The 20000-nt window shown below is 37.3% G+C and overlaps 1 protein-coding gene across 2 annotated transcripts in view; it reads left to right on the top strand.

The window, feature by feature from the left end:
• The first annotated feature begins 484 nt into the window (after window positions 1–484).
• kti12 (KTI12 chromatin associated homolog) overlaps window positions 485–20000 on the top strand; it is a 53541-nt gene continuing 34025 nt past the window's right edge. The window contains exon 1 of one of the 2 annotated variants that reach the window (XM_060877728.1): window positions 485–736. In XM_060877728.1, coding sequence (XP_060733711.1) covers window positions 586–736 — 151 coding nt within the window. In that variant the 5' untranslated portion in view covers window positions 485–585. The remainder of the gene's footprint in view (window positions 737–20000) is intronic. The other variant, XM_060877727.1, reaches the window with a different exon arrangement.

The raw sequence follows: 20000 nt of genomic DNA, 5'->3' as shown, positions 1-20000 counted from the left end.
TGGACACAACATTAAAAATAATACAATATAAATATTAATAATTTATTACCTTTTTTATCAATAACAATGTATTTAAAACAAAAAGATTGTTTTTGGTAAAGTTTAAAAATTACCTAAGTTAATATTAATACTTTTCAATAATTCTTATCACCTCGCGCACACTGATAGGACAACATACATCACATCCGGTCGGCATATCGGATGCGGTGTAGTCGCACAAGTTCAATTTTTTTAACGGATCCAACGCTCAAATCGGATCCGAAAATCACGGATCCGCAGATGGTCGGCACCTCACGCAGCGACCTTGCGACTCTCCATAGGAAATGAATGACTTCCGGTTTATCGTGTGCAGTGTGAAGGCGGCGGACGCGCATAATGTTCATATTTCTTGGGGGGAGGGGGGTGTATTGTGTCTTGTGTCTTGTCCAACCAATAAGCTGAAGCCAATGAATGATGTAACTAATGACGTGGCTTACTTCCGTGTTATTCAGAGATTATCACAGTTTCCGCTTTGGTCTGGTGTAAATTAAGAATACAGAGAAGTGTGTTAGATCTGTTTGTTAGCCAAAATCATATTGGGAGAAAATGCCCTTAATTATAATATGTGGATTTCCTTGCAGCGGCAAAAGTCGTCGAGCTCAGGAATTAAAAGATTACTTCATCAAAACTACAGATAAGCAAGTTTGCATAATTGGAGATGAAATACATGGTATTGATAAGAACTCGGTGTATGCAGGTGAGTTTCAAATAAATGCCCTCAGCTTAGATAACTACTTAACTGAATATTTAACACAGATATTCGAATCATTATGGTTATAACACTTAGTTGTGTTACAAATGCCAAAGCGGCAACCGAAAAAACATGGTTTAAAAAAATACAATGGACAAAAGTGTTACATGATGGGTACGTATGATTGGCTGTCTATTTTCTAACTATATGTCTCAAAAAAATGTCTCACTCACTCACTCATTTTCTACCGCTTATCCGAACTACCTCGGGTCACGGGGAGCCTGTGCCTATCTCAGGCGTCATCGGGCATCAAGGCAGGATACACCCTGGACGGAGTGCCAACCCATCGCAGGGCTCAACCAAATGTATATGTGTATAATTTGCTCCAATGTTTTCAAAGTAAAAAACAGTAATTTATAATTCCCATTCCCTTCCCTTCCACTGCATCAGCATTTGGCATAAGTATTTCCGGATACGGCACCTGTTTACACAAATCGGACAGTGATTTCTCCGATATCTTACGTGTATATTGTGTTAAATGTGCTAAACTGTACTATTTATAAGTCTCATATTTATTATTTCGCGATTACTTGGAGAAGTAGACTTGTTTTATAGACCATTTCAACGACGTGGGTTTACGGAAGTGACGTCTTTAGTAGTGATGGGAAGTTCGGTTCTTTTCCGCTAACCGGTTCTTTAGGACAGTTCGTTTTAATGATCCAGTTCAATAATTCAATTCACCAGTTCTTTTACGTCCGTACGTAATGACATAATTCAAAATGACGTAATGACATAAATTCCTTCATCCCGCCGCTGCCGGCAGATATTAATACAATTTAACACATTTTAAAAGTTCTTTGTCATCATAACTTTAGTTGAATACGTTTCTTACATTTAAGTTTTGCAACTACAACACCCAGTACAGGCACTGATGTGCAAACGTGGGTGTTTTACGTATCTTAAAGATATAAAGTTAATAAACTAATCATCAACTTACAAAAACTTACAAAAAAAAGTAGAATTTTGAAATGTTTCTTTCGCTCCATTAGTTGTTTCAAAAACTAATGCAACTGAGTTAAACACTAATACGTTGATAAGATATTAAATCATAACCATTTACATTTGTTGCTGTATCAGTTCAGTGATTTACACATGCGCAGTAACAACAGCTCATCGGTTCTCAGTATGTTGGACGCATCTGAAAGAAACAGTTCTCAGTTCAGTGTACTGATGATTCGCTGTATCAGTTCAGTGATTCAAGCATGCGCAGATTCAACAGCTCATCGGTTCTCGGACGCGTCCGAAAGAAACAGTTCTCAGTTCAGTGTACTGATGATTAGCTGTATCAGTTCAGTGATTCAAGCATGCGCAGTATCAACAGCTCATTGGTTCTCGTAGGCGTCCGAAAGGAACAGTTCTCAGTTCTGTACTGATGATTCGCTGTATCGGTTCAGTGATTCACGCATGCGCAGTATCAACAGCTCGAGCTCACAGTTCTCTCAGCACAACGTCTCAGTTTAGTGTACAGGAGTTACTTATACTCCAGGATATTAGTTTATTTAGAGTCGGAGGTGCTGTCAGGCATGACCGAAAGTGAGTAACCTTAGTAACTTGTGGCTCAGCGCTGACTCAAGACGCTAACTGTTTAGAACGAATCAGTCCGATTTGGTGAACTGGTTCATCCAGTTCACTAAAAAGAACCGGTTCAAAAGAACGATTCGTTCAAGTACCGGCCATCACTAGCCTTTAGTCCTTGAACGTTTCCGGATAGTTGTTGCTCATATACAAAACATAGGCAGGAGAGCATTTATACACATTGAGATTACGATCCTTTATTTTATTGTGCGATTAAAAACTTATCAACAAGTTTATATTTGTAGTTAAAACAGCAACATAAGTCTAAGCATCAGAATATTAAAAATAAAACACTGTAGCAACTAGTGTATTGCTTGCACCTTATTGATTATTCGTGACCACACACGATTCTGGAACACAACAACAGGGCAACAAATTTCACCAAACCCTTTTTTATGTTCGTAATTCGCAATAATGGCACATAATTATTTTACTTGCATACAGTCAGTAATTTATTAATTGCTTATATATGCAACTGACCCAGCCATGCAAGTGCAATATCCACTCCACAGTAGGGCTGGGCAGTATGACGGTATATTCCGTTTCCGCGGAATAAAATGTCCACCGTTACAGGTTTTTCTATTCCGTGCATACCATGAAATTCAAATTAGTGGGCGTGGTTAACCTCACGTGTAGCACGCCTGAATCTGAGAACGATTGAGAAGCGGCACATAAGCGTAGATAAGAAGAAAAACATGGAGAAAGACATGTATGCTGGTAAAGAAATCCCACAAACCAATCATGAGCAGGAGGAGGAAATTGTTGTGAAACGAGGCGCGACATCAGTGGTATGGACTTGATTCGGGTTTACAAAGGCTGACAAAGAGCAGACAAATGTGATTTGCAAACTGTGTCACACGAATGTAACCGTTAGCCATGCTAGCATGAGTAACTTGTTTTATCATCTAAAAATGAGGTTGATCTAAAAGTTGAGAGTCTCATTCACTACTACTGCTAAATAAAAGAAAAATTAATAAAATAAGACGAGAAAGCCTATTCCTATTCTAACACGTTAAAGTGGTATTTAATATATTAAGCACGTTCCTTTTGTTGATTTACCTGAAAAAATATTATTCTGTGATATATACCACTACCGTGAAATAAAATAACTTATTCCGTGAAACAGATTTTTGGTCATTCCGCCCACCCCTACTCCCCAGTAACTTTAATGACGAACCATGCAAGTTTTTGATACAGTTTGACTTGCTCCACCTTCACCACAGATAGGATAAATGTCATCCACACTGTTGGAGCTGATGTTCCCAACTTTTCTGGTTAGAAAATAGTTAGAATTATCCAGACTGCGTTAAGCTTTTACAACTTTTCCTATATAGATGCACTCAGTTTCAACCAGATAATTATACACATCTGGTACGTTAATGAGGTAAACGGTATAGGTTTTTACTTTAAGTTAAAAAATCAGTAATATTTAGACGGTCTGGTATTTCCAATTTATTGTTTATTTTGAGTTTTTGCAAATACTATAATCAATCAGCTTGAGTCAGACTTAAAAAGTTTTTTTATTTTTTTTTTTTTATTTAGACAAACATATGATTTAAAAATGTTGTAACCGGAAATGCTTCAGGACTAGACATGTTTCTGACACATTGCAACGTATTTGTTATTGTTTAAATTCTTAAAATGGTCTGTAAAGATGTCTGTTTACATGTGTATATATAAACATGTGTTTGCATTGCAAGGCAGAGATGTGCTAGCATGCAGTACTCCCACAACCTATGTGGCAAAATCTATCCTGCCTGTATATCTTGCGTACATGTGTCAGAAAAATGCTGACTGTTTGGCTAAAAGGTTTGTGGTGACCCAGAAATTGTTTAATAAGACTTGAAATTGCTTTTGTGCCTCTAATAAAATTCTGCATTATATTTTTAAGTTAGAATAAGGGTTTTATTCTTTAAGAAGGTGCTTGAACAGGCTGAATTATTTACACAGATCAGCCATAACATTAAACCCACTGACAAGTGAAGTAAATGACATAGATTATCTCATTACAAAGGCACCTGTCAAGGGGTAGGGTAAACTAGGAAGCAGGAAAAATTGTAAGTGCAATGTGCTGAGCACATTTGATGAGAGTTAATTGTGATTGTTAGACAGGTTGGGGTATATCTCCAAAACAGCTTTGGGGTATATACTATAACTTAACTATAATGTGGTCCTCTCATCATGTGTGAAAACATGGGGGTTGAAATTGCTTGTTTTAAAGTACTGTTCAGTGTAAGATATTGTACTGCATGCTCATGTCAGCTGCTCTCAAACTCTGATACTGTTTAACTCTTAGAGGTCCGATGCCTTTTTATGACCATATAGATGTTTTTACATGACATGAACATTGTTCTTATTTCAGTTACTTGTAGCATATTAATAGCACTACTGTCATTACACTATATTAAACCCATGTTCTGCTACAATAATATATAAGCAACATACATGTACAGTGTTACTTGAAAGTTTGTGAACCTTTTAGATATTCCTATATTTCTGCATAAATATGACCCAAAACATAATCAGATTTTCTAGATCAGAAGTCCTAAAAGTAAACAAGTAAAAACAAACTAGATTTGTGAAGTTTGTTGCGACAAACTTTGATGTCGGCTTTGACGAGGCAAGTATTCGCAAAGGCTGGTGCTTTTTGCAGGCGAGTGGACATAAGGGTTAGTGTTACTTTTGGATGCAAGTGGACATAAAACTTGTGAAATCTAGTGGAGCATGCAAAAACTAGCATGCAAAAACATTTGGATGCAAGAGGAGAGGAGCATGTGACATCATCAGAATACATGTGAGGAAGTTCCCCTCATTGTCCTGAGTGTTTTGATATGTCACATGTCCATGTTGTAAAAAGTTTTTTGATTTTGCATATATTGGGGGCGGGGCTGTGGCACAACCGAAAGGCCAGTCGGTACACCAATTTAAAACTTTGTTCAGAGTATCACCCTAAAGGAGCTGGCCAAGTTTGGTGTAGATAGTTCGAAAGCTTGCCGAGTTATAAACATCCAAAATTTATAATGGGAGTCTATGGGGAAAAAAAGGCCATTTTGAGACCCGGTACCGGAACTCGGATCGCTTAGGAAAGTAATAGCAACAAACATCAGACCAGGGTCTATAACATATCTGAATTTGGTGCATGTGGTTCGAAAGCCCTAGGAGGAGTTACTCTTGATATATTTTTGTCTAAGCTTAAACAGGAAATCAGAATGTTGGCTTCTACAAAGCCAACATAATAAATTGTATCATATTTCATAGTACAGAAGAACCTTCAACACTGGGATTTTGGTGGGTGTCCTCACATGAACTGCTTGCTTCAGGTTGTAACACTGTCCCTCTTAAAGGTATGCTGGGGTGCCAGACAGAGATAAATACTCTGTCAATTATAGTAAGGATTGTTAGTCCAGTCAGAAGGAGAGTGAACAAAGGACACATGTATCTTAAGGCATAATCATCACACATATCCCAAATCTTAGAAGAGTAAACCAAATAAGGAAGAAACACAAACTTTTCACCATAATGCAATATTCAGTGTATTCAATAATAACAGTGCACCAATTCCATCACACCACATAACACAATTTTTTAACAATAAACACCAGCATAAACACCAACATCATCATCAACAGCAAAAGTAGTCTGGAATTTGAAGGATTGTACATTTAGAAAATAGAGGTAAGTCACAGTCATCAGTTCATCACTAATGGCACTCAATCCACTGCTTCCAGTGTCAACCAAAGTGGTCAAGCAAAGTCTTACACATACTCACAACTCCACCAGCTTTCGTGAATTAAAGAACAGCTCTCAATAATCCCGTCCGTGTTAATCTTCATTCATTTAATTCCATTCCCAATGTGAATACCCATGAATTCACGGAATAGAATTAGCATCCGTTCGCCGACGTAGCAGACCTTCCGCCGCGACACACAATAACTTGGCGTTTTTAGAAGGAGACTTCCGGAGAACTGTTCTCTCTAAGTTATCTCCGTCATGGCTCTTTTAAACGCCTCTAGCACCTACGTCAACATGCTTCCGGGATTCCGGTGCGGACCAACATAGGCGCCATCTTTGTTGTGGCCGCTCTTACCACTACCTTGCCTCCTTATAAACTATGCCATTTATTAGAAATACAAATTCAATGTGTGCTTATGAAAGTGCACTGTTACAAGGTCATTTCACAATTTTATTTTAGATTAAGGTCAGGACTTTGACTTGGCCATTCCAAAAAATTATCTTTCTTCCTCTTTAATCATTCTTTGGTAAACAGACTTGGCTGATTGTGGTCATTGTCTTGGTGTGTGACTTACTTCTTCTTAAGATTCAGTTCTATTCCTTTAGAATTCACTGGCATAATTATGAGTTTATTGTACCATCATCACTCAAAAAAAATAAATTGTTGGTCTAACTTAATATAATTATCACACATTTGAATAGTGTTATCTCAACTTAATCTATTCAAATCAAAACCAAGAGCAAGATGCATCTTGACCCAATGAGAGAATTTTCCTTTTAATTATTTCCTGGAATTTCCCGAAAGCACTTTACTCTAAGCCAATTAATCTTATCCACTTTAGACAGACATAAACAACAATAATTGGCATAACATTTCTGGTTAAGTTAACTAAAGTTTATTTACTTTAAAACAACGTTTAATTACTGATTTCAACTAAAATGTATTACACTCTAATAAGTTATACTCTCAAAATAAATGTCTCAGGTCTTGCTTTATTCCAAATTCAAGATCATTCTGGTAAAAAGCAGATCATTAAAAAAATCAAAATAATAACATTATTATTATTATTATTATTATTGTTATTATTAATAATAACAACAATTATTAATAATAATAGCAATATTCTTATTATTATTGTTATTATTATTACTTATTATTATTATTATTATTATTATTAACAATACTCACATATGCAATGGAATACAATGTCAATGTCCGTGCACAATTGACAAATCAATTTCAAGTTAAAGGGGAAAAAACACTAGTTTGCACATCACTTTGCACTATAAGAGGCCTATTTTTGTGGCATCTTGAAAACACCATGCTCAATTGTCGATAAATATGCAATTTCAAATGAGTATATCTCAAAAAATACAAGGTGAATTTGAATAATTCTAACACCAAAATGAAAATACTATGTGATATTGCTGCAGAAGTGTGTACATATATCAGTTCAAAGTAAGAGAAGATGGAACACAGCAAATGGAAAACCTTCCACCTGTCAAATTTAGAGATTATTTCTCATTGAATTCATTCAAATGAAGCCTAAAAACCTAAAAAAATATATATTTTATAACATCTCACCATTAACTGTTTTTAGATTTATTGATTTATCTGTTGTGTATCAGAGATTTATAATTTATATAATAGATAAATTACAGAAGTGCTACAGAAGTGTTTACTACAGAAGTGTTAATAAAAGTATATATTATCAGGTCAGAGTAAGAGAAGATGGAACACAACAAAAAAAGCTTCTGCCTGATAATTTTACAATTTTGGAGAGCATATCTCTAATTCATGTAGTGAAAAACTAAAAACCCAAGATATCTATTTTATAACCTCTCACCATTAACTGTTTCAAGTTTGATTTATCTTGTGCATCAGAGGTATTATATAGAGGTTTTTGTAGTGGAATGTTTAGGTGCACTCTCCAGTGTTCCATATTGGCACACCTCTGTATCTGTATAGTTTCTCAGCTACTAAACTATAAAATATTTATTTATTTGATTTATGCATCTATATAGGTATTCATTCAACCCAAATATTACTATTTAGGGTTTGTTTTGGAATCTCTTCACCACTATACATTAGTTAAAATTACCTGCATCATGCCACAGCTGAACATGCTTCCGGGTTGAAGTAATCTCTGAGAGCATGCCAGTACTTCTGCAAATAAAAACAGCGATAACTTTGCCCCAAATACACAAAGCTAATCCATAATAGTCCATAATAATTGTTTATATACCTTTCAGCTGCTATAAGGTATTCCTTGTGGCTATTCAGATGAGCTGTCGATTAAAAACAAAATCACACTGTATTTTTGTTGCTAAATCTAGCTTTTCTTTTTTTTTCCAATTAGCATTTGCTCCAGATTCCTTTGGTCGATTTGGATGCTTCACCTGCCTATGGAAAGGTTTCAGCCGATAGAATCGAATAGCAAGCCCCAGATTTGTCATTTGAAGCAAAGAAAAGTTAGTGTGTCAGGGGTGATGGGCAATCGCCTTCTTTGTATTGTAAGGCTCTCCCAGACACAGAAAAGAGCATTGACAACAAACAATAGTCTTTTTAAGCAACACAGACATAGGATTACAAGAAATGAGCAGAGGTTTGTAATCGGGCTGGGCGATAAAACGATAACGATATGTATCGCAATAGACACGTGATCGATATCAATAAAAAATGTGTTCGATAAAACGTTCAATATTTTTTATTCTTCGTAGAAAGAAGAAAACCAAGGTTGCGAAGCAAGTTTGGTTGCATTAACAAAGTCACTCACTCTCTGGTAACCTCGCAACTTAGGGAGTGACACGTTAACAGCAATCATGTAACAGTATCAAGTTTGGTTGTGCCCTATCGTTGTCTCGTGCTGGGCTGCTGGATTCCTCTTCAGTAACCGGCGACTGATAAGCAGAAAATGAATTCTGCAGCGAGCGAGGAAATTGTAAATAAAAGAGGAAAAGTCGGCTGGCCAGTATGGCATTTTTTTTGGATATTATAAGTCTGACTGTAGTCAGACCAATGTCGTCTGCAAATTATGCAAGACCGTCGTCCCCGCCAAGACTGGTAATACCACGAACTTGATTTACCACCTTAAGCGCGCTCACCCTTTGGAGCACAGCCGTATTCAACCAACAACATCTGTAGCTGCAACACCGCACAAGCAGCAGTAACACACACACACAGAGCCGATCGGCCCTATACGCTCACTACGCAAGTTGCGTAGGGCCTCATTTTACAGTGTGTGTTAATGTTTACTGTGTAGATGACAATATGAAGCAGAGCTATCCATCTGGCCATGAAAAGAGAAAAAAGAAACAAAATGAGAGTGAAATGCGAGAACAGCAATCAGGTAAACTTGTGTTCCCTTCAAGTTTGATGTCAGCAAGAGCAAATAACAGTAAAGTTAAGTTGATGTGATTCTGTCTCTAGCACTAACCCACATACACACACTCTTAAAGCAATGCTGTCCAGACCAGAAGCATCGCTGAGCTCTATGTTTATATTTAACACTTTGCACTATTTTATTTCACTTTATTAAGCATTTCTTACATTTTCTTTCATTTTGCACCTTAAATGTTAAGAGATAATTGTTAAGTGTTCATTGTGACTTATGTTTATATTTTAATTATTTGAGTTTTCCATGGTTGTTGGTTCTGTCTTAATAACTGAGGGGATTATGATCAGAGGAAGGTTAAGTTTAAAATAAAAATGTTTAAATGTAATATATATTTCTCCTGGTCCTTATTTTAAATGGGTCATAACAAATATCAATAATTATCGATATTGACCGATATGGAACACTGATATCATGATACAGTTTTCAGCCATATCGCCCAGCCCTATTTTGTATTGAAATATGATTTATAATCTCAAAATACCAAAGGAAAGAGCAAATTTATTGTTATGTCTGTATGAAGTCTATTTTTTTTCCTCTAGTTCTGTGAGATTTGGTTACAGAGTACTGATCCTTTTTTTGGACATTTTGTCCAAACAGGGACAATTATGCAGGATGTAACATATACTCTTTATTAGGGCTGGGCGATAAAACGATAACGATATGTATCACAATTGACACGTGATCGATAGCGATACAAAATGTGCTTGATAAAACGTTTGATATTTTTTATTCTTCGTCGGAAGAAAACAGAGGTTACGAAGCAGGTTTGGTTGCATTAACAAAGGCACCCACTCTCTGGTAACCTAGCAACTTGGGGAGTGACACTCTAACAGCCAATCATGTAACAGTATCATGTCTGGTTGCGCCATATCGTTGTCTCGTGCTGGATTCCTCTTTAGTAACCGGCAACTGATAAGCAGAAAATGAGCCGCAGCGAGTGAAGAAATTGTAAATAAAAGAGGAAAAGTCAGTGCACCAGTACGGCAGTTTTTTTTTCTCTTTGATGCAGAGCTTATTGCTTGTATGCCCAAATATCTTCTATGTTCTAATTTGCATAGCCTATTGAAGTTTACTTTGTGGAATTTTCACTATCTCAGTGGATGTTCTCCATGGTCTACACATGGCATGTAAATGTAAACGTTATGCTCAGCAACCACTGCTTCTCTTATCTGTGCCATAGGATCAAATTTGGTTGACAATGAAGCTATCTGCTGTTGTGCATGCAGTTTCCTTGAAGAAACTGGCCAGAGTTTTCTTCTTGGCTTTAGCAGCGGATGGACTATCCATTTTTAGGCTATCATTCTCCATCACTGCAGTTCTTTGGCCAACAATCTGCTGCTGGTGAATTTTCTGAAACTGAAAATGCACAATTCAGAAATTTGTTGCATGGAATTTTTACTAGTTTAAGTACACTTGCTATCAACTGCAAGATGGCTCCTTCCTTTAAGGCCTGGGTCACTTTTGTAGAGATGTATTGTGTTTGGAACCTTGGGTCTAGAAAAGTGGTCAAGTTTAGCAAGTCCTGCATGCCTTCAAATCACTGAAATCAAAAATTCTTAGCTACCTCAACAATAAATATGGTCAGGTCAGTGTCTGCTTCATTTTCAGCCAGCACCAAGGTTTTCAGAAGATACAGAGCAGGCTTCATGCAAGATATGCTCACATAACGTTCACCTGATAAGGCATCCATGAAGTAATGGTGTGGGCTTAGTGCCTTGTTTACAGGGTTCAATACCTCCAGGAATTGCCATGAAGGGAGTAGGTGTCGCACTTTGCGGTCTGTAGAGAGAACCTTGGACAACGTACTTTGTTGCTGAGTGGAACCCCATTTTGTTGGGCAGTCTGTCACCATGGCATGCTCTGAAAGTTTGGGCTCTCGTTGTGCTTCCCTCAAGGCCACTCTTTCATTCCAACTATGGAAGAAATGGCCCACAATCAACCTGCATATCCCAGTGGCACAGTAGCATTAGTATGCCCAATTCCATGTTAATAGCATAAATAGGCCACTGTGTAGCACACAGAAATTTACATTTGTATTTAAAATATTTTTTATAATAAGGCCACGACTTGAGCAAGGCATGTCACGTCATGTCACAAAATATAAAATCAGTTTAACTTCCAATGGCCAAATGATGTCTATGCCCAAAACACTGGATTCTAGTCCACTGATTAAGCTTCACTGTTTTGGACAGTTTTGGTGCCATTGTCTGTTGTGATAGTGACCTGACGCTACTCACAGGGCTCCCACGCAGCTGGTGCCTCTCTTAGATTTCTCCAGCGTGGTCATCATGGAAATATGATGTTTGTAGGCAGTGGCTTTTCAGTTCAAACTAGTCGACAAAGTGCACAATCAACCTAAAATATGGTTTACTTGTCCTGCTTTACCACAGGTCTGTAGTAGTTGAAAAGAATGTCACGTAGCCTTTTCACGTAGATTAGGGATCACTACTTGAGAGAAATAATTTCGTGAGCGTAGCTGGTACCTCTTGTCCAGTGTGCGGATCATTTTCTGAAATCCCACTTTACTAATGATGTGTATGGGCAACATGTCTTTTGTCAAGCAGTGCATTATGGAGTCTGTGATTTCTTTATTTATTCGAACACAGCTGTAGTTATGTTTTGTTTTGTTTGGGTAGCAGCTTGTGCCTTGTTTCCTTAGGCTGTCTCTTTACTAATCTTGGTTTTCTCTGTCATGCATTCATCACATTTCTCAGTGTTGTTTCAGGTCCTGATAAAAAATTTGTCGTATTGCCATGTGATTTTGCAATTTTAATTTAGCAAATTTTGTACAGTACCTCATTTCTGTAATCTTAAAGCCAAAATAACGCCATATAACAGAGGTTTTTTTTTTTTGGCTACCAGTTCAGTGTCAATCTCCTCCACATCCATCTTCTTTCTGGTCTCTGTGCTATACACCGGATACAATCAAGTGACCACACATGTGACACGTGCACAGACTGTCTGTTTTTTTTTTTGTTAGGAGCATGGAAAATCTGCAAACTGTTTTCAGAAAGTATGTGTTGTCAAGTCCACAAATGCATTTCTTTATTTAACTCTGTAACCGTAGGCTTCTCCAGAAACACTTCCTGTCTTCTGCAAGAAAATGTTCTCTCCATCTTTGCTTGAATATTTTGTCATTGACCTCTGTCAAAAACTCAACTCGTTCCTTCTCCAAACTGTCAGATGTTTCCCCCTTGGGATGCTGTGGGTAGTAATTCACTTATGCTCCTCTAGGCTTTTTAATATTAGAAGCTGCATGGCCAGAGGGGAGATCTTGAATAGACGTAAACCGATGATCATTAGACATAAAACTTGATACTAAAATCTTTCCTGTGCAAGTTTATTTTTAACCACCTGACCAGAAATGTGCCCCTTGTTCAGAAACTGGTGTAAAGACTGTAACACTGGAATATATTGAAATGTACTGTGCTTATTAGCATCTAAAATATAATCAGCTTTATATAATAAATATAATAACACCCCATCCTTTCCAGAACACTTTCCTACAGGGTTGACTATGCATACAGCAGAAGCAAGCTCTTCTATCAGTTCCTCTATAATTTGAGATAGTAGATCGTACAACTGGTATAGAAGCAGAGTTCAACAAAGAGTGTAGCTCTTTTATTAATTTGTCTACTGCAGAAGCAGGTACATGCAGTGAGTTTTTAACCTCAATAGCAGCCACCCTACTTTTTGCTTAATTACGTCTGGCAGGTTCTCAACAGAAAGAATGTATGTCATTATGTGCATCTGGATTAAAAGTCTTTTAACTTGTGGATTGTGTTTTCTAGTTTAATAATAGTTTAATAAGAAGGTACCATAAATGTTGGTCTGAAAATTACAGCCTACAAACATGCAACTACGAGTTGACTATATGACTATATCTAAGATGATTCCCAATACGAACAAAATAACCTTTTTGAGGAACGCTTAGCACGATCACACATAGTTAAATCATCATATTAATAAAATAATGGACATTTAAGAATGTTGCTAAAAATCTAAAATCTAAGCATGGAATCTTGTTAATTTTACTGTAGTATTGTACAACCTGCAAAAAAAAAGAAAATCATTAGCATGAGATGAAGAGCATTAAAGAAAGTTATGATAACTGTCAAAATAAAATGCATCGTAATCGGTGTACATTATAAATTGTGCTGCCTTCATCAACATGACCTGATGATGCTTGATAGCCAAAACCATAGTCAGGGTCTTCATCAAAACTCAATAATATAACAAAAAAGGACACCACCTAACTGCTGTGCTCATGCTCCACCCAACAGACATTTATTTACTCTTCCATCATTGTTAATTCGTTTTTACATCAATTTGCTTTGTTTTCTTATCAACCTATACAGCGATAACACATGGCTAATACAGCATGTTTGTCATGCTGGTCCGAATGAACTAACTAATATCTTATTATCCAACTGTCTGTGAAATTACTCTTGTTCGAACTAAGTGATTATCATGGAAATGTCAAATTAGACACAGAAATGTAGGCATTTGTATCCTTTTCATTTTTAACCACCTACAGTGGTGTGATAAAGTGTTGGCCCCTTCCTAATTTTTTTTTATTTTTTTGCACGTTTGTCACAATTTAATGTTTCAGATCATCAAACTAATTTAAATATTAACTGGGGGCAAACACTTTATCATACAGTGCCATGTAGGTTTGGTTTTCCTTTAAATAATAAAAACCTTCATTTAAAAACTGCATTTTGTGTTTACTTGTTATCTTTGACTAATATTTAAATTTGTTTGATGATCTGAAACATTAGTGACAAACATGCAAAAACTAAAAAAATCAGGAAGGGGGAATAAGCCCTTTTCACCCCACTGTAACTATATCTGAGAACTGTTTTAAACATAAATAATACATTTTAACTACTATCAGCCCAATATATACAAGGATGATAAAATGCTTTTATATTTACAAATTTTATTCCACCACAAAACTTCCAATTCCAGCTCTGAATACATGCCCAAAGCATGATACCACCACCATGTTTCACGGAAGGTACAAGGTCCTTATCCTGGAATTCAGTATTTTCCTTTCTCTAAAAATAACGCTTCTCATTTTAAATCAAAAAGTTAAATTTTTTTTCTCATTCCTCTACAAATTATTTTTCCAGTAGTCCTCTGGCTTGTCTGCATGATCTTTAGCGAACTTCATGGGCATCAGTGTTTTTTTTTTGTTTGTTTGTTTTTTTGTTTTTTTCCCCTTTTGGAGAGTAGTGGCTTTCTCCTTGTAACTCTGCCTTGAACACCAAGCTTGTTCAGTGTTCACCTGATGGCAGACTCATGAACATTAACATTAGCCAGTATGAGAGGCCTTTTGCTTAGAAGTTACCCTGAGTTTCTTTTTGACCCAACAGACTATTAAATGTCTTGCTTTTGGAGTGATATTTGTAGGTTGACCACCTCTGGAGAGGGTAGCAATGGTCTTAATTTTCCTCCATTTGTACAAAATATGTCTGACTATAGATTTTTGGAGTCCAAACACTTAAGAGATGCTTTTGTAACCTTTTCAAGCCTGGTGAGCAAAGTTATAAAGTTCTCAACAAAGTATAAAGTTATCAGAAATCTCCCATCATGAACATAAGACATTAATAACTTTTCTTTAAACAAAATAGGTCACTCATGGAGACTTGTCATTCCATTAACTGAAATCAGATGGACTCTAATTAGACCTTGAAATTAAATGCTAATCTTAGAGTTTCAAATACTTTTGCCTCTTACAGATGTGTAATATTGGAACATTTTCTTGAAAAAAAAATTACCAAATATAATACTTGTCTGAGATTGTTTGGGTTCACTTAGTCTGCTTTTATTACTTGTGTGAAAATCTAATAATATTTTGGATTTTTGGAAATTTCTATATTTGTATTTTTTGAGAAAATCAAGTTTAATTGTGTTTTAGTTTTTGAGATTTAATTTTATTTTCACAAAGTTTTGTGCCCTAGATTATGTACACCTGAGTCTTTGTTACAACATTGTTGCAAAAACTATCCTGTTCATTTATTCACATACTTTATAACAATACATTGCTTAATATTATGCCACTTTTTGTTTGAGTTTAGATAACTGTATTAATGTAGAATAACTGACAGTTGTGTATGCATTTTGACCCCTCTAATATTAACTATCATGAAAGCTCTGCACTCCACCCCACCCCCATGTAGCATGCTCTTAGCTGGACTGTGGCGGAATGTGGTTTTAACTCAGACATTACATAGGCAGGCCAGTGGACTGGCCCCATCCAACCAATTGGCTATTCAATTCTTGCCCTATAGGAGATTGACCTAGGGTCAGTATGATCTTCTTGTTCTCATTGCTTGACTATATCCTTTTTGTATCCTTGGTGCATAACCAGTGGAGTTCTGTGGCTCTGTGTTTCCCATTATAGGAGTAGGGAGCAGGAGTCACATACTGTATATGTGTGCGTGTGTGTGTTTATATATCGTCACTGTCGGGCGGAATCCTCATATCTCCAAAACCGTTATTTTTCAGGAAATTAAAAAAATGCTGTACCTTATCTGCAGTGCACAGGGTTTAGTCCGCGTTGCAGTGGATTGTCTTGCGCTAAATTCCTGTCCTCAGATGAGCACCAGAACTAGCGGGGGTCAAGATTTTTTTTTCTTTGAGCCCAGTGTTTTGAAGACATTTACCTCAGAAGACGTGTTGATTCGTTGCGACTCTTCTTGAGGAGAAATATGCCGCGAAGCTCTCCCACGGAGTGAGGAAGAGGTGGACAGTTGAAGTGTCCAATGGAGTTATGAGATTTGCGCTCAAGCTATTTTCAAGACTTTAGATTGGTTAATAACTTGTAAAAATAACAGACCCACGTGGGGACTGACCAATAGCATCAATATGTGAAAAAATATGAAGATCTGTCAATAAACAGCAGCAAAGTACTTGCCTGAACTAGAGAAATCCAGGATATAGATGAAACTGAAATACTATCTGAATGTACCATTTGAATGATGTAATAATTGAAAAAAGAGGAACAGGTCATCTAAACAGGCACCCATAACATTCATCTAATCTCAGTTACCGGTGTTTTCACTTCTCAAAATTATGAGAATTTTTTTTAAAACATTTTTTCCCTCTGTTTTTATGAATTAATGAGTTAATTATCTCAGAATTATGAGATCATTTTTCATAAAAAAAAATTTAATTGTTCTGGTTTTTCTGAATTAATGAGATCCCTCAAAATCCTGCCAGGAGCTTTATTTTAGGTGGATTGCATGGAAGTAAACATGTCCCGCCTTTCAAGTTTAATCCGGTTTTATTTTACTTTGGGTTTGAGACATTGGGAGATACTGCTGTCTTTAAGTAATATAAATGGTATTGTTATTAGTGCGTCAGCTTTGCGCAGACACCTCAAGACTTTGCGCCTGTTCAGACGAAAAGAACATTCTGATCTGCTTGACGTTGCTGTGTTTCTCCAGGATCAGTTGAACCGATATGATATGCTTCACGGATATAAGATGATGCATCTGAAATGCATTCAGGCTGGCTATGTGGTGACACAAGAGACAACCAGGCAATTGTTGAAAATACTGGATCCCCATGGAGTGCAACTGAGGCGCCGGAATCGTCTTCGGCAACGTTTGTATCATAATCCAGGCCCGAAACTTTTATGGCATGTTGATTCATATGATAAACTCAAACCATATGGGATCTGCATCAATGGTGCAATCGACGGGTTTTCACGAATGGTGATATGGCTACCGTGAAGCATACCATATCGGTTCAACTGATCCTGGAGAAACACAGCAACGTCGCATGTTCTTTTCGTCTGAACAGGCGCAAAGTCTTGAGGTGTCTGCGCAAAGTTGATGCACTAATAACAATACCATTTATATTACTTAAAGACTTGAAAAACAAGTTACAAGTTGAGGTTCAAGTTACATTACTTGAAAAACAGAACAATTTTTTTTTTTTTTTTTTTTTATGAAAAATGATCTCATAATTCTGAGATAATTAACTCATTAATTCATAAAAACAGCAAAAAAACTTTTTATTCATGAATAATTCTCATAATTCTGAGATAATTAACTCGTTAATTCAGAAAAACAGTAGATTTTTTTTATTCATGAAAAATTATCTAATAATTCTGAGATACATGTAATTAACTCGTTAATTCAGAAAAACAGAGTCGATTTTTTTCCTCAAGTGAATGCAATACGCTTCCGTACAAAGCACAGTCTTGTTCTCTTGCATACTTATTAATGGTGCTTGCAAAGCAACATTATTACTATTGTGCCGGACAAAACTACGGCGTGTAACTTGTCCCACAGCTTTTCTCCTAGACCCATGAATGACATGTCAAATCGACCGGCTCATTGAGGAGAGGTGTGCTATGACTTTTTTAAGCGATCCGAGTACCGGTACTTCCGGTACGGGGTCTCAAATTGGCCTTTTATCCCATAGACTCCCATTATAAACTTTGGAGGTTTATAACTCGGCAAGCTTTCGAACTATCTACACCAAACTCGGCCAGCTCCTTTAGGGTGATACTCTGAACAAACTTAAATTAGTGTACCGACTGGCCTTCCGGTTGTGATGCAGCCCCGCCCCCAAAATATGCAAAATCAAAAAACTTTTTACAACATGGACATGTGACATATCAAAACACTCACAACAATGAGGAAAACTTCCTCAAGAGTATTCAGATGACGTCACATGCTCGTCTCAACTAGCCTCCGGGATTTGCCACGTGCAAGCACCATTCACGTTTTCTTCAGGAAATGTACGTTCTAGTTATTATTAATGTGCTTGCAAAGCACATTATTGTTCTCTTGCATACTTATTATTATTAATGGTGCTTGCAAAGCAACATTATTACTATTGTGCTGGACAAAACTTCGGCGCATAACTTGTCCCGCAGCTTTTGTCCTAGACCCATGAATGATGTGTCAAATCGACTGGCTCATTGAGGAGAGGTGTGCTATGACTTTTATAAGCGATCCGAGTACCGGTACTTCCGGTACCGGGTCTCAAAATGGCCTTTTTTCCCATAGACTCCCATTATAAATTTTGGAGGTTTATAACTCAGCAAGCTTTCGAACTATCTACACCAAACTTGGCCAGCTGCTTTAGGGTGATACTCTGAACAAACTTTTAAATTGGTGTACCGACTGGCCTTCCAGTTGTGCCACAGCCCTGCCCCCAAAATGTGCAAAATCAAAAAACTTTTTACAACATGAACATGTGACATATCAAAACACTCACAACAATGAGGGGAACTGCCTCACGTGTATTCTGATGACGTCACGTGACCTCACGTGATGTCACGTGAAAAAAAAAATTACCACAACATGGACATGTGACATATCAAAACACTCAGCACGATGAGGGGAACTTGCAAGCACCATTCACATTTTCTTCAGGAAATGTACATTCTAGTTATTAATGGTGCTTGCAAAGCAACATTATTACTATTGTGCCGGACAAAACTTCGACGTGTAACTTGTCCCGCGGCTTTTGTCCTAGACCCATGAATGACGTGTCAAATCGACCGGCTCATTGAGGAGAGGTGTGCTATGACTTTTCTGTGATCCGAGTACCGGTACTTCCGGTACCGGGTCTCAAAGTGGCCTTTTTCCCCATAGACTCCCATTATAAATTTTGGAGGTTTATAACTCGGCAAGCTTTCGAACTATCTACACCAAACACGGCCAGCTCCTTTAGGGTGATACTCTGAACAAACTTTTAAATTGGAGTACCGACTGGCCTTCCGGTTGTGCTGCAGCCCCACCCCCAAAATATGCAAAATCAAAAAACTTTTTACAACATGAGCATGTGACGTATCAAAACACTCACAACAATGAGGGGAACTTCCTCACGTGTATTCTGATGACGTCACGTGATGTCATGTGATGTCACGTGAAGATAAAAAATTAGCACAACATAGACATGTGAAATATCAAAACACTCAGCACAATGAGGAAAACTTCCTCAAGAGTATTCAGATGACGTCACATGCTCATCTCGACTAGCCTCCGGGATTTGCCACGTGCAAGCACCATTCACATTTTCTTCAGGAAATGTACGTTCTAGTTATTATTCTTCTTCTTCCGGACACTTTTTCTGCACGTAACTAGTCCCGCAGCTTTTGTCCTAGACCCATGAATGAGATGTCAAATCAACCGGCTCATTGAGGACAGGTGTGCTATGACTTTTATAAGCGATCGGACCAACGATGTTCGCACAGCGACACCTCTTGACGTCACGTGTAGCCCCGCCCCCAAAATAAGCAAAATCAAAAAGTTAGCACAACATGCACATGTCATATATCAAAACACTCAGCACGATGAGGGGAAATGACGTCACGTATAGCCCCGCCCCCAAAATTAGCGAAATCTAAAAGTTAGCACAACATGGACATGTGACATATCAAAACTTGAGGGGAACTTGCTCGCGGGTATTCTGATGACGTCACGTGTAGCCCCGCCCCAAAAATTATCGAAATCAAAAAGTTAGCACAGCATGGACAT

This window comes from Tachysurus vachellii, chromosome 9, assembly GCF_030014155.1.
Source record: "Tachysurus vachellii isolate PV-2020 chromosome 9, HZAU_Pvac_v1, whole genome shotgun sequence".
NCBI lineage: Eukaryota > Metazoa > Chordata > Actinopteri > Siluriformes > Bagridae > Tachysurus > Tachysurus vachellii.
This window is presented reverse-complemented; position numbering and strand designations above follow the sequence as displayed.